At 42.4% G+C, this 14817-nt stretch overlaps 1 protein-coding gene across 1 annotated transcript in view; it reads right to left on the reverse strand.

Annotated features, from left to right (window-relative positions):
• Window positions 1–14817, reverse strand: part of GPSM1 (G protein signaling modulator 1) — a 594912-nt gene that overhangs the window by 313359 nt on the left and 266736 nt on the right. The window contains exon 9 of the mRNA XM_053695674.1: window positions 1928–2042. Within this exon, the coding sequence (XP_053551649.1) occupies window positions 1928–2042 (115 nt within the window). The remainder of the gene's footprint in view (window positions 1–1927; window positions 2043–14817) is intronic.

The raw sequence follows: 14817 nt of genomic DNA on the forward strand, positions 1-14817 counted from the left end.
GATATAAGGTAAAGAAGCAGGTATATGTACACAGTGTGATACAGTAATGAGATTTGATTATACCTACAGATATAAGATAAAGACACATGTATATGTACACAATGTGATACAGTAATGAGATCTGATTATACTTACAGATATAAGATACAGACACATGTATATGTACACAATGTGATAAAGTAATGAGATCTGATTATACCTACAGATATAAGATAAAGATGCAGGTATATGTACACAATGTGATAAAGTAATGAGATCTGATTATACCTACAGATATAAGATAAAGACACATGTATATGTACACAATGTGATAAAGTAATGAGATCTGATTATACCTAAAAGCTCAACCCATTTTATTAAGTTGTGGCTTCAAAACACAAAACCAGCAAATTCATATACACAAATAAACCTTAAAAAGCAAATCTCATACATTTTATACTCCGCAGCTGGTAAAAAAGTAATTGGAAACACATTAAGGGAAAAACAATTTTACAGCATACTGTCCCTTTAACTGTTCATAAATATTATGACTTTAACTTAACATTTTTTTTCTTTTAATGTCCCTTTACATTCTCATGGGCATGCTAGAAGATTTTAAAAAAAATAAAAAAAGAATATTGCTAATTTGGCACAAAAGATCAAATACATTTTTAGGAACACGCACGAGTACCCTATTTCATTAGAACATTATTTGTTAAACAAATAAAATAGTTTATATACTTCACTCATTAAAAAGGTTTAAATACAAAGTAAAAGTTGCACTTCTTTACCACCACCACAAGTGATTGGAGCATACACACATATGCATGATTCTCATTGGCTTCATCTATAGTTGTACTGGAACACAACTTTCCCTACATATTAGGTCCCTTTGTAGGGGTTAAACACATAGTAAATAAAGAGAATGGGCTCCATTTATTAAGCAGGGGATGCTACTTCAGAGCACCATCGTTTCAGGTCCGCCCGAAACGGAAGTTAAGAAGGAGCGGTTGTAAAAACACTTCTCCTCAACTTCTCCACCACCTTTTAGGTGGCGGACTTAAATAACCCCGATCTGATTGGGATGATTGACAGCCCCTGCTAGCGGCCGATTGGCCACCAGTAAGTAGGGGGCGGCATTGCACAAGCATTTCACCAGAAAAACTTGTGCAATGTTAAATCCCGACAGCGTACGCTCGCTTCTTAATAAATCTACCCCATTGTGTTGTAAAAATAAAATACTCTTACAACCTTAGGCATTTTATTTTACAGTTGATTGTCCCTTTAAGCGCATTTGTTTATAACACAAGGCTGCATAGTAAGGCTAAGATATTTGCTTTGTCAAGAGGGTGGTGAAATGTATTGCTGGGCAGAAAAAACATTGCAGCAGCTCTTGTTACTATTGTGTTCAATAACTGATATGTTTAAAAACAAAGACAAACTCACTGTCTCAACATTAATTTGGAGGAATAATGCTGGCAAAGCTTAAAAGGGCATGTGTTATATTTTTACAAAACAATATTATGCATATCTGAAATTTATAAAACTTTTCGGCTCTCATGCAGCACAGGCATGTAACTTTAGTACTGTGTATATATATATATATATATATATATATATATATATATATATATATATATATATATATATATATATATATATATATATTTGCTTTAGAGTGAATGCACTCCTGGGAGCTAGCCGCTGATTGGTGGGTGCACATATATATGCCTCTTGTCATTGGCTCACCTAATGTGCTCAGCTAGCTCCCAGTGGTGTATTGCTCCTCCTGCAACAAAGGATACCAAGAGAATGAAGCACATTTAACAGAATTAAATTGGGTATTTGTTTATAATTGTATGCTCTGATTCATGAAAGATACATTTTGGGTTTCATGTCCCTTTAAATAAAATGCTGTAAGAGGCAAACTAAGTCATTGGAAATGTACCTTGTACTTCATATGGAGTTGATTCCCCACCATCTTCACTAGAGCTCCTACCCAGAGCCGAGTTCAGTTGTGTTATATTCATGCGTGCCGTTAGCTCCCCATTCCGGTCTCCGATCTGAAATAAAAACATGAAGCATATAATAACCTATGAAGAGGAACCCCCCCTCCCGCTGCGCAGCACAATGCAAAAGATACAGGAGGGCCCTGGCCTGATTATGGTGTTATATTTGACTTCCGTCCCCTGAGCCCTGTCCTACTGGTGAGCTAGAACACAATGGCACAAAACAGGAGAAAATATAGAATGTTCTCATTACAGCTAAAAACAATGTGCTGTCATTAAAGGGACATGAAAGTGCAAAAAGAAAATGCTCGATTGCGTTTGAGAATGTGATAATTGCTTGCAAATAACTATGGGCTACATTACGAGTGCTGTGCTATTGTTAGCGCGGGTCACAACCTTGCGTGTATATTACAAGTTGAAACTAAACAAGTTCACTCTAGCCCAAACTAAATTTGTATGCTCCAGATTAGCGCATGTGAAGACCTATTGTAAAGAGTAAGGGTTAAATGTGCATCAAACACAACTTAAATACATTAAAGTGTTACACTAGTATATACATTATCTAATAAAAATAGTCATATACATATTATTTAGCTGTTTTTTTATAAAGGTTAAAAGATATATGGTAAATGACAAGGTGTTTGAATGGAAAGGGCCATATTATGTGTTGGTGTGTGTGTGTATATATATATATATATATATATATATATATATATATATATACACACATACACTATTTGTGTGTTTCTCTAGAGTATCATAGCCAATGCCTCACCAGTCTTTGACCTCACCGCACGTCACTGATAGATATATATATATATAATATACACATACACACACAATATATATTTTTCAAGTTACAGAGACAGTAAACACCTTGTAAATACAAGACATTTCTGTTGCATTGTTAAAGAATAACAGATCAGCCAAGTCTAAACATTTTGAAAACAAATTAACATCTTATTTACTGCAACTGTTTTTCAACAGCCAACCTCCAGCCACTACGTGATTTATTTGGAGGAGCTAATCTGGGCTTTAATCTGCAGACAACAAGGCTACTCCCAGGCATAATATTAGCATAAAGCGCTTTGTTTTGCTGTTTTTTTCAGCTAAAGCCAATAGGGGAAAATATGTAGCAGGTTTAGCGTTGATAAGTCAGCAGACTGGGAAAATCCTCAAATTTCAGAGGTAAATAACATAAAAAGAAGGCAAAATAAATAAATAAAATATATTGGAAAGTTGTTTTATTATGTATAACTAAACATTTTATATTTAAATCTAAAGGTGTTAAAGGAATGTGAAAGTCAAAAGTAAATTTTCAGTTAGAGCGTACAAATAACAAAAAAAATCTTTCCAGGGTAAGCTCATACTAAATTTATGGTCTGGGTCCTAGATTTTTAACACATCTATCGAGCCCTGTTATAAACAAATTACTTTAAAGGGACATGAATCTCCAAAAAATTACTTTCATAATTCCGATAGAGAATATAATTTAAAAAAAGTTCTAATTAATATATATTATCATATTTGCTTTGTTTTCTTGTTATTCTTTATTGAAGAGATATTTAGATAGGTAGGGTGCACATATCAGAGCACTACACAACAGGAAATAGTGCTGCCATCTAGTGTTCTTGCTAATGTATTACATTGTTTCAAAACTGCTGTTGTATAGCACTGCAGACACGTGCACATTCCTGATCTTATCTTCAACAAAGGATATCTAGAAAATCATAAATTATGCTTACCTGATAATTTCCTTTTCTTCTGATGGAAAGAGTCCACAGCTGCATTCATTACTTTTGGGAAACAAGAACCTAGCCACCAGGAGGAGGCAAAGACAACCCAGCCAAAGGCTTAAATACTCCTCCCACTCCCCTCATCCCCCAGTCATTCTGCCAAGGAACAAGAAACAGTAGAAGAAATATCAGGGTGAAAAAAGGTGCCAGAAGAATAAAATAAGGACGCCCCACACAAAAATTACGGGTGGGGAACTGTGGACTCTTTCCATCAGAAGAAAAGGAAATGATCAGGTAAGCATAATTTATGTTTTTCTTATTAAATGGAAAGAGTCCACAGCTGCATTCATTACTTTTGGGAAAACAATACCCAAGCTACTGAATGCCAAGACAGGAGGGTACCATAGGCGGCCCATACTAAGGGCACCAGGTCTGAACCCCTACCCAACAAAAAAACCCTGCTTTGTCCGAAGCCAAGAAAAACCTTAAAAGGAAAGGCCCCAAGGATACTGACCCACAAATAGTCCAGAAGCCAAGCTAGAGACTGCAAATTGGACTCAAATTAGCCAACAATCCTCCAGGAGACACCGTCGCCCAACAGTTGGTCCCTCACCACTCACCCCACACTAATGAAGGGGACACCAGCCTAAACTCCCAAGGGGACAAGGCCAATGGGAACCGAAGGAAACCAAAAGGTCACCACAATCCATAAAAGGAAACCTCCAATAGTGAGGCCAGCTCAGAAAGACCCAAATGGGCTCAAACAGAGAAAAGGAGGCTATGCCTAGACCAAGCGAAACCCGGAACAAACCGGACATAGAGACAGAGAAAGTCTTCTCTCCAACGTCATACAAACATCGAAAGATAACTGAAGACAAAGTCCTCACAGCATCTGAACACAGAGTCAACATGAGGACAACACAGAGGATACCTGCTAGTAAATAGAAGCAGCCAACAATAGAACAGACTGCACAAGGCAACCTAAGACCCCAGACCTACACACAGGTCTCCAAAAGGGGAAGACAGAACCTCAATCGAGGCTCCCTGAGAAAGAGAGGTGACACCCAGACCTCGAAGGAGGTGTAATCCTGGACCTTCTGCCTGTAAGCCTAGGGAGCTATCAACTATGCCCACCTAGATCCTGAAAATGACAACGTCTCTCAGAACCCACACCCAGCCGGACAAACCCAGCATCAGCGGATCTGAAACAGGGGAACAGAAGAACCCCAAAACCAGCTCAAGAACGAGCGGAAGAATGGCCACAGCCATCCCCACAGAGCACGGGTACAACCCGACTCCCAAATTAGACGACAAGGCCGTTGACCCCAAGGATCTAGCAATAAGACCCAACACGTCTCGACTTGGACCAGCAAGGCTCCAGATGGAACTAACAACCCAGAGAGACACCCTTCTGCAATAGGTTAACCCACAGTTCCAACCTCCTGAATCCAGGAGAAGCCCCAAGAAAGGGACTACATCTCCATAAGAAGGAGAATAACCGCTTAAGAAAAGGGATGGAGCCAGAAGGGCAAAATCTGTTCTCAAATCACGAAGCCACCGGCTAAAGGAGAGATCAGTCCAAATACAGATGTTCTTGGAAAGGACCACCCTAAAAGTAGCTTTCTAACACACATTCCCTGTGTAATGGATGCAGCAGAGACACTGCAAACCCATTTGCCTGCAGAGTAGTGAATCCAAAGGGTTACCCAAGTAAGCTGACCTAGGGATCCAACCCTAAGGCGCATCAAGCCTAATGAGCAACAGACACTCAGAAAACCTGGCCAACCATAACCAGATCAAGTAGATTGAGTAAATGACATATCTCAATTTACCAGTACAGGGAAACCCCAAACCAGCCCATAGGCCTAAGTATCCGGTAACAACCCATAACTGGGTCCACCAGGGAAAACTCAGAATGAAGCATCAGCAACTGAAAGCCTCAGGGAGAAAACAGGTCTGGGCACCCAATTGTCCAATCAAACAATACCCGAGAACTGAACACCCCATCTGACAAAAAAAACAGACACAAGGGATATAAATGGAACATCCAGTTCAATCTGGATAACGAGAAGAACTCGTAAGTCCCGACCGAAGGAAGGAACCACCCCTTGCTAAAGTCCTACACTCCAAGGAGCAAGGCGATAGAAGTCGTATTATGACCCTAGGGCCCCTAGACTTCTTAAACAGCCTCAGGACAACAAAGCAAGGAATACCTTGAGGTCAAAACACCTCAAACAGGGCAAGTCTCCACATCACCTCCATACTGAGGAATCCTGGGAGAAAAGGCATGAAGCCTTCCCAGCTCTGGGGAACCAAGGTACCCACAGGGATCAACAATCTCCCAGAGGGAACCCAGGTACCTAAAAGGAGACCTAACTCACCCGGAGACAACTGAAGAAGACCAAGAAGGTCTCATAACTCAGCTAGACAGTACACGGTCAATGTGCAATAGCTGCAGCTGATTACATAAAACAGCTTGCGAGCACACATTCAAGTTGCAAAGAGCTGCAGCTGGTTTCAAAACTGCAAACCTTCCGCATGCTAGTAAGCTATTCACACTACTAGCTGTTGATGGACCAAGCCCAAAGCTGTTGATGGACCAAGTCCAAAAAGGACAAATCCAGAGCCTCAAAAAAGAAGGCCAAACCGCTCGAACAGTGGTAAGAGGGCGCTAAGCCCTCCAACCCTCCACTGCGTGGGGGAGAAAACTATAGGGTCCGATAATACCAGACGTAAGAGAGAGTGACACAGCGGAAACTCCACTGACCCAGTCATCCATGATTGAAGGCTATAAGGACTGGAACAATCCTTCCTGCCTCACGGACCCACAGGTCCTCTTGAATGCTTAGTTGAAATATGTAAAACAATGATAACCTGAGCCCTCTGCGCCTCGACCGGACCGCCAAGCAGAACAGCGCCACATGTCTGAACAGCCACAAGACAGAACAAACCCAAAAGGACTAGCCTGCACCCAGGGTCCTAACCAGCAAGCTGCATAAATTCTCCCTCAGAGTGGAGGAAAGAAAACAGACATTTTTTAACATAGGACTAACATGTCCAAAACAACTTCAGAAGAAGTAACAAAGAGTATCGATCCCCGAAGGTTCCAGAAGGAAACAATAAACAAATAAAAAAAATCCTATTCGATAAAAAGAAAATATAAGGCAACCCGGAGGTTAACGCCCAAGAAGAAACAGGCCTACTCGCAGGCTCAGCCAAACAGAGCCCTGATCTTCCATAAACTGGGAAAGATCTCAATAAAATAACAATCAGGAGATTACATCATCCCCACGTTTCTAATAAGGTGTACCATTTGAATTAGCAGACTGAAAATTCCTGTATCCGATAAGGATAGGGTCGTTTAATAACTGAAAAAACAGAATTTATGTTTACCTGATAAATTACTTTCTCCAACGGTGTGTCCGGTCCACGGCGTCATCCTTACTTGTGGGATATTCTCCTCCCCAACAGGAAATGGCAAAGAGCCCAGCAAAGCTGGTCACATGATCCCTCCTAGGCTCCGCCTACCCCAGTCATTCGACCGACGTTAAGGAGGAATATTTGCATAGGAAAAACCATATGATACCGTGGTGACTGTAGTTAAAGAAAATAAATTATCAGACCTGATTAAAAAAACCAGGGCGGGCCGTGGACCGGACACACCGTTGGAGAAAGTAATTTATCAGGTAAACATAAATTCTGTTTTCTCCAACATAGGTGTGTCCGGTCCACGGCGTCATCCTTACTTGTGGGAACCAATACCAAAGCTTTAGGACACGGATGAAGGGAGGGAGCAAATCAGGTCACCTAAATGGAAGGCACCACGGCTTGCAAAACCTTTCTCCCAAAAATAGCCTCAGAAGAAGCAAAAGTATCAAACTTGTAAAATTTGGTAAAAGTGTGCAGTGAAGACCAAGTCGCTGCCCTACATATCTGATCAACAGAAGCCTCGTTCTTAAAGGCCCATGTGGAAGCCACAGCCCTAGTGGAATGAGCTGTGATTCTTTCGGGAGGCTGCCGTCCGGCAGTCTCGTAAGCCAATCTGATGATGCTTTTAATCCAAAAAGAGAGAGAGGTAGAAGTTGCTTTTTGACCTCTCCTTTTACCAGAATAAACAACAAACAAGGAAGATGTTTGTCTAAAATCCTTTGTAGCATCTAAATAGAATTTTAGAGCGCGAACAACATCCAAATTGTGCAACAAACGTTCCTTCTTTGAAACTGGTTTCGGACACAGAGAAGGTACGATAATCTCCTGGTTAATGTTTTTGTTAGAAACAACTTTTGGAAGAAAACCAGGCTTAGTACGTAAAACCACCTTATCTGCATGGAACACCAGATAAGGAGGAGAACACTGCAGAGCAGATAATTCTGAAACTCTTCTAGCAGAAGAGATTGCAACTAAAAACAAAACTTTCCAAGATAATAACTTAATATCAACGGAATGTAAGGGTTCAAACGGAACCCCCTGAAGAACTGAAAGAACTAAATTGAGACTCCAAGGAGGAGTCAAAGGTTTGTAAACAGGCTTAATTCTAACCAGAGCCTGAACAAAGGCTTGAACATCTGGCACAGCTGCCAGCTTTTTGTGAAGTAACACAGACAAGGCAGAAATCTGTCCCTTCAGGGAACTTGCAGATAATCCTTTTTCCAATCCTTCTTGAAGGAAGGATAGAATCTTAGGAATCTTAACCTTGTCCCAAGGGAATCCTTTAGATTCACACCAACAGATATATTTTTTCCAAATTTTGTGGTAAATTTTTCTAGTTACAGGCTTTCTGGCCTGAACAAGAGTATCGATAACAGAATCTGAGAACCCTCGCTTCGATAAGATCAAGCGTTCAATCTCCAAGCAGTCAGCTGGAGTGAAACCAGGTTCGGATGTTCGAACGGACCCTGAACAAGAAGGTCTCGTCTCAAAGGTAGCTTCCAAGGTGGAGCCGATGACATATTCACCAGATCTGCATACCAAGTCCTGCGTGGCCACGCAGGAGCTATCAAGATCACCGACGCCCTCTCCTGATTGATCCTGGCTACCAGCCTGGGGATGAGAGGAAACGGCGGGAACACATAAGCTAGTTTGAAGGTCCAAGGTGCTACTAGTGCATCCACTAGAGCCGCCTTGGGATCCCTGGATCTGGACCCGTAGCAAGGAACTTTGAAGTTCTGACGAGAGGCCATCAGATCCATGTCTGGAATGCCCCACAGCTGAGTGACTTGGGCAAAGATTTCCGGATGGAGTTCCCACTCCCCCGGATGCAATGTCTGACGACTCAGAAAATCCGCTTCCCAATTTTCCACTCCTGGGATGTGGATAGCGGACAGGTGGCAGGAGTGAGACTCCGCCCATAGAACGATTTTGGTCACTTCTTCCATCGCTAGAGAACTCCTTGTTCCCCCCTGATGGTTGATGTACGCAACAGTTGTCATGTTGTCTGATTGAAACCGTATGAACTTGGCCCTCGCTAGCTGAGGCCAAGCCTTGAGAGTATTGAATATCGCTCTCAGTTCCAGAATATTTATCGGTAGAAAAGATTCTTCCCGAGACCAAAGACCCTGAGCTTTCAGGGCTCCCCAGACCGCGCCCCAGCCCATCAGACTGGCGTCGGTCGTGACAATGACCCACTCTGGTCTGCGGAATGTCATCCCTTGTGACAGGTTGTCCAGGGACAGCCACCAACGGAGTGAGTCTCTGGTCCTCTGATTTACTTGTATCTTCGGAGACAAGTCTGTATAATCCCCATTCCACTGACTGAGCATGCACAGTTGTAATGGTCTTAGATGAATGCGCGCAAAAGGAACTATGTCCATTGCCGCTACCATCAACCCGATCACTTCCATGCACTGAGCTATGGAAGGAAGAGGAACGGAATGAAGTATCCGACAAGAGTCTAGAAGCTTTGTTTTTCTGGCCTCTGTCAGAAAAATCCTCATTTCTAAGGAGTCTATTATTGTTCCCAAGAAGGGAACCCTTGTTGACGGGGATAGAGAACTCTTTTCCACGTTCACTTTCCATCCGTGAGATCTGAGAAAGGCCAGGACAATGTCCGTGTGAGCCTTTGCTTGAGGAAGGGACGACGCTTGAATCAGAATGTCGTCCAAGTAAGGTACTACAGCAATGCCCCTTGGTCTTAGCACAGCTAGAAGGGACCCTAGTACCTTTGTGAAAATCCTTGGAGCAGTGGCTAATCCGAAAGGAAGCGCCACGAACTGGTAATGTTTGTCCAGGAATGCGAACCTTAGGAACCGATGATGTTCCTTGTGGATAGGAATATGTAGATACGCATCCTTTAAATCCACCGTGGTCATGAATTGACCTTCCTGGATGGAAGGAAGAATAGTTCGAATGGTTTCCATCTTGAACGATGGAACCTTGAGAAACTTGTTTAAGATCTTGAGATCTAAGATTGGTCTGAACGTTCCCTCTTTTTTGGGAACTATGAACAGATTGGAGTAGAACCCCATCCCTTGTTCTCTTAATGGAACAGGATGAATCACTCCCATTTTTAACAGGTCTTCTACACAATGTAAGAATGCCTGTCCTTTTATGTGGTCTGAAGACAACTGAGACCTGTGGAACCTCCCCCTTGGGGGAAGTCCCTTGAATTCCAGAAGATAACCTTGGGAGACTATTTCTAGCGCCCAAGGATCCAGAACATCTCTTGCCCAAGCCTGAGCGAAGAGAGAGAGTCTGCCCCCCACCAGATCCGGTCCCGGATCGGGGGCCAACTTTTCATGCAGTCTTGGTAGCAGTGGCAGGTTTCTTGGCCTGCTTTCCCTTGTTCCAGCCTTGCATTGGTCTCCAAGCTGGCTTGGCTTGAGAAGTATTACCCTCTTGCTTAGAGGACGTAGCACCTCGGGCTGGTCCGTTTCTACGAAAGGGACGAAAAGTAGGTTTATTTTTTTCCTTGAAAGGCCGATCCTGAGGAAGGGCGTGGCCCTTACCCCCAGTGATATCAGAGATAATCTCTTTCAAGTCAGGGCCAAACAGCGTTTTCCCCTTGAAAGGAATGTTAAGTAGCTTGTTCTTGGAAGACGCATCAGCCGACCAAGATTTCAACCAAAGCGCTCTGCGCGCCACAATAGCAAACCCAGAATTCTTAGCCGCTAACCTAGCCAATTGTAAAGTGGCGTCTAGGGTGAAAGAATTAGCCAATTTGAGAGCATTGATTCTGTCCATAATCTCCTCATAAGGAGGAGAATCACTATCGACCGCCTTTATCAGCTCATCGAACCAGAAACATGCGGCTGTAGCGACAGGGACAATGCATGCAATTGGTTGTAGAAGGTAACCCTGCTGAACAAACATCTTTTTAAGCAAACCTTCTAATTTTTTATCCATAGGATCTTTGAAAGCACAACTATCCTCTATGGGTATAGTGGTGCGTTTGTTTAAAGTGGAAACCGCCCCCTCGACCTTGGGGACTGTCTGCCATAAGTCCTTTCTAGGGTCGACCAAAGGAAACAATTTTTTAAATATGGGGGGAGGGACGAAAGGAATACCGGGCCTTTCCCATTCTTTATTAACAATGTCCGCCACCCGCTTGGGTATAGGAAAAGCTTCTGGGAGCCCCGGCACCTCTAGGAACTTGTCCATTTTACATAGTTTCTCTGGGATGACCAACTTGTCACAATCATCCAGAGTGGATAATACCTCCTTAAGCAGAATGCGGAGATGTTCCAACTTAAATTTAAATGCAATCACATCAGGTTCAGCCTGTTGAGAAATGTTCCCTGAATCAGTAATTTCTCCCTCAGACAAAACTTCCCTGGCCCCATCAGACTGGGTTAGGGGCCCTTCAGAGATATTAGTATCAGCGTTGCCATGCTCTTCAGTATCTAAAACAGAGCAGCCGCGCTTACGCTGACAAGTGTTCATTTGGGCTAAAATGTTTTTGACAGAATTATCCATTACAGCCGTTAATTGTTGCATAGTAAGGAGTATTGGCGCGCTAGATGTACTAGGGGCCTCCTGAGTGGGCAAGACTCGTGTAGACGAAGGAGGGAATGATGCAGTACCATGCTTACTCCCCTCACTTGAGGAATCATCTTGGGCATCATTGTCATTATCACATAAATCACATTTATTTAAATGAATAGGAATTCTGGCTTCCCCACATTCAGAACACAGTCTATCTGGTAGTTCAGACATGTTAAACAGGCATAAACTTGATAACAAAGTACAAAAAACGTTTTAAAATAAAACCGTTACTGTCACTTTAAATTTTAAACTGAACACACTTTATTACTGCAATTGTGAAAAAACATGAAGGAATTGTGCAAAATTCACCAAATTTTCACCACAGTGTCTTAAAGCCTTAAAAGTATTGCACACCAAATTTGGAAGCTTTAACCCTTAAAATAACGGAACCGGAGCCGTTTTAAACTTTAACCCCTTTACAGTCCCTGGTATCTGCTTTGCTGAGACCCAACCAAGCCCAAAGGGGAATACGATACCAAATGACGCCTTCAGAAAGTCTTTTCTAAGTGTCAGAGCTCCTCTCACATGCGACTGCATGCCATGCCTCTCAAAAACAAGTGCGCCACACCGGCGCGAAAATGAGGCTCTGCTTATGCTTTGGGAAAGCCCCTAAGGTATAAGGTGTCTAATACAGTGCCTGCCGATATTATTATATCAAAATACCCAGATAAAATGATTCCTCAAGGCTAAATATGTGTTAATAATGAATCGATTTAGCCCAAAAAAAGTCTACAGTCTTAATAAGCCCTTGTGAAGCCCTTATTTACGATCGTAATAAACATGGCTTACCGGATCCCATAGGGAAAATGACAGCTTCCAGCATTACATCGTCTTGTTAGAATGTGTCATACCTCAAGCAGCAAGAGACTGCATACTGTTCCCCCAACTGAAGTTAATTGCTCTCAACAGTCCTGTGTGGAACAGCCATGGATTTTAGTTACGGTTGCTAAAATCATTTTCCTCATACAAACAGAAATCTTCATCTCTTTTCTGTTTCTGAGTAAATAGTACATACCAGCACTATTTCAAAATAACAAACTCTTGATTGAATAATAAAAACTACAGTTAAACACTAAAAAACTCTAAGCCATCTCCGTGGAGATGTTGCCTGTACAACGGCAAAGAGAATGACTGGGGTAGGCGGAGCCTAGGAGGGATCATGTGACCAGCTTTGCTGGGCTCTTTGCCATTTCCTGTTGGGGAGGAGAATATCCCACAAGTAAGGATGACGCCGTGGACCGGACACACCTATGTTGGAGAAACATGTCTGAGTAATATGCAAAGACACGCAATTCTGTAATGAACGGCACAACACTCAGGGACAGCTACATCTGCAGGGAACTGTAGAGGCCCTCCCCAAGGCAGGAGACCCAGGACAATAGGGCACGAGCACAATCGCAAATAAATGCCTGGACTCTGCAGACGAATAATCACCAAAAATAAATGGAAGCGAAAACGTGCTGCAACCTCCGGGGGGGGGGAACACACCACCCTGCATGGAGGAATAATCATAAACTGGGTTACAGGCATGTGCAGAAGTATGGAGCGGTAGGGAACTCGCCTCTCGGGGGACGGGATCAGCTGTCCCTTGATACCCCAAGCCCAAGGAACAAGGCGCTCTCATATGGCATACAGAACATAACTGGTTGACACGTGTCAATTAGGCCAAACCGGATTCGTCACCGGACGCAGAATCTGAAATTAAAACAGTCTCAGTATCAGAATCCTCCATAACTGGATAGAGGATATGCAAATATGGACTAAAGCAGAAAAACTAAAAACGACACCTGACACCCACAATGGTTGGGGCACTCACCACCTCCTATGAACCAGACCCCTGCGGGCTAGAATTTCTCCTTCGCCACACGGTCAGGAATGCGGAAATGGAAGAAGGAACGTAAACACGCCCGGTCACAAGGTGAACCATACAGTCCAACAAAAAAGCACGGCCAAGCATAAGGTCGTGTCACTTTCAGAGGCCTTACTGTTCAAAACCATGAGCCCAATTAACACTACAAATAAGCAGGTTGAATCACGTAACAAACATGAGTAAAAAAAACCCTGTTCAATAACCCCCCTCAGGAGATATTAACCCTTGATTCCAAGATACTAAAGGAGACTCACTGAGACCCTTATGTTAAGTTAGACCGGCAAGGTGGCAGCCTCTCGAGATACATCTGAATTACAGTACATTCACGAAGAAAGTAAAACTAAACAATCTTACCGGAATCTATGCCGTGGAACATGGTCCTTCAAGTGTGATGGATAGAAACATCGCCTCTGCCATGGACTTGAGAGAAGAAAGCAGGCAGAAAGCAGACATGAGTTGGGATGGTTTTGCAGAAAGACTCTCCCTGCATCTCCGGACTCTAACTTTCATCCAAGCCCTCACTGAGAGACTGACAGGATTACTTAAAACTCCTGTCCCATGCCAAAGAGTACTATCCTCCATAAGAGACAATAATTTCTGACACTTTTCTGCCAACCTCCTGGGACGAAAGACAAAGAATGACTGGGGATGAGGGAAGTGGGAGGAGTATTTAAGCCTTTGGCTGGGGTGTCTTTGCCTCCTCCTGGTGTCCAGGTTCTTATTTCCCAAAAGTAATAAAAGCAGCTGTGGACTCTTTCCATTTAAGAAGAAAACAAAGACAATTTGATAATAGAAGTAAAATGGAAAGTTGTTTAAAATTGTATGCTCTGTCTGAATCATGAAAGAAAAATTCTGGGTTGTATGTCCCTTTAAATACTGTAAATCCATGAATGACACACTCTGGCTTGCAAGTTACTCATCAGATCTTCTATTTGTAAAGCCAAACAACTTAATTTAGTTAAATCACTTGTTATCTTAAAGGAACAGTAAAGTCAAAATAAAACTTTCATGATTCTTTCAATTAAATAAATTAAAATAAACTTCCCAATTTACTTTTGTTATCAAATTTGCTTAAAGGGACAGTATACACCAATTTTTATATAACTGCATGTAATAGACACTACTATAAAGAATAAGATGCACAGATACTGATCTAAAAATCCAGTATAAAACGGTTTAAAAACTTGCTTAGAAGCTCCCAGTTTAGCTCTGTTGATGAGGTTAGGCTGGGACACCCACTGAA

This window comes from Bombina bombina, chromosome 12, assembly GCF_027579735.1.
Source record: "Bombina bombina isolate aBomBom1 chromosome 12, aBomBom1.pri, whole genome shotgun sequence".
NCBI lineage: Eukaryota > Metazoa > Chordata > Amphibia > Anura > Bombinatoridae > Bombina > Bombina bombina.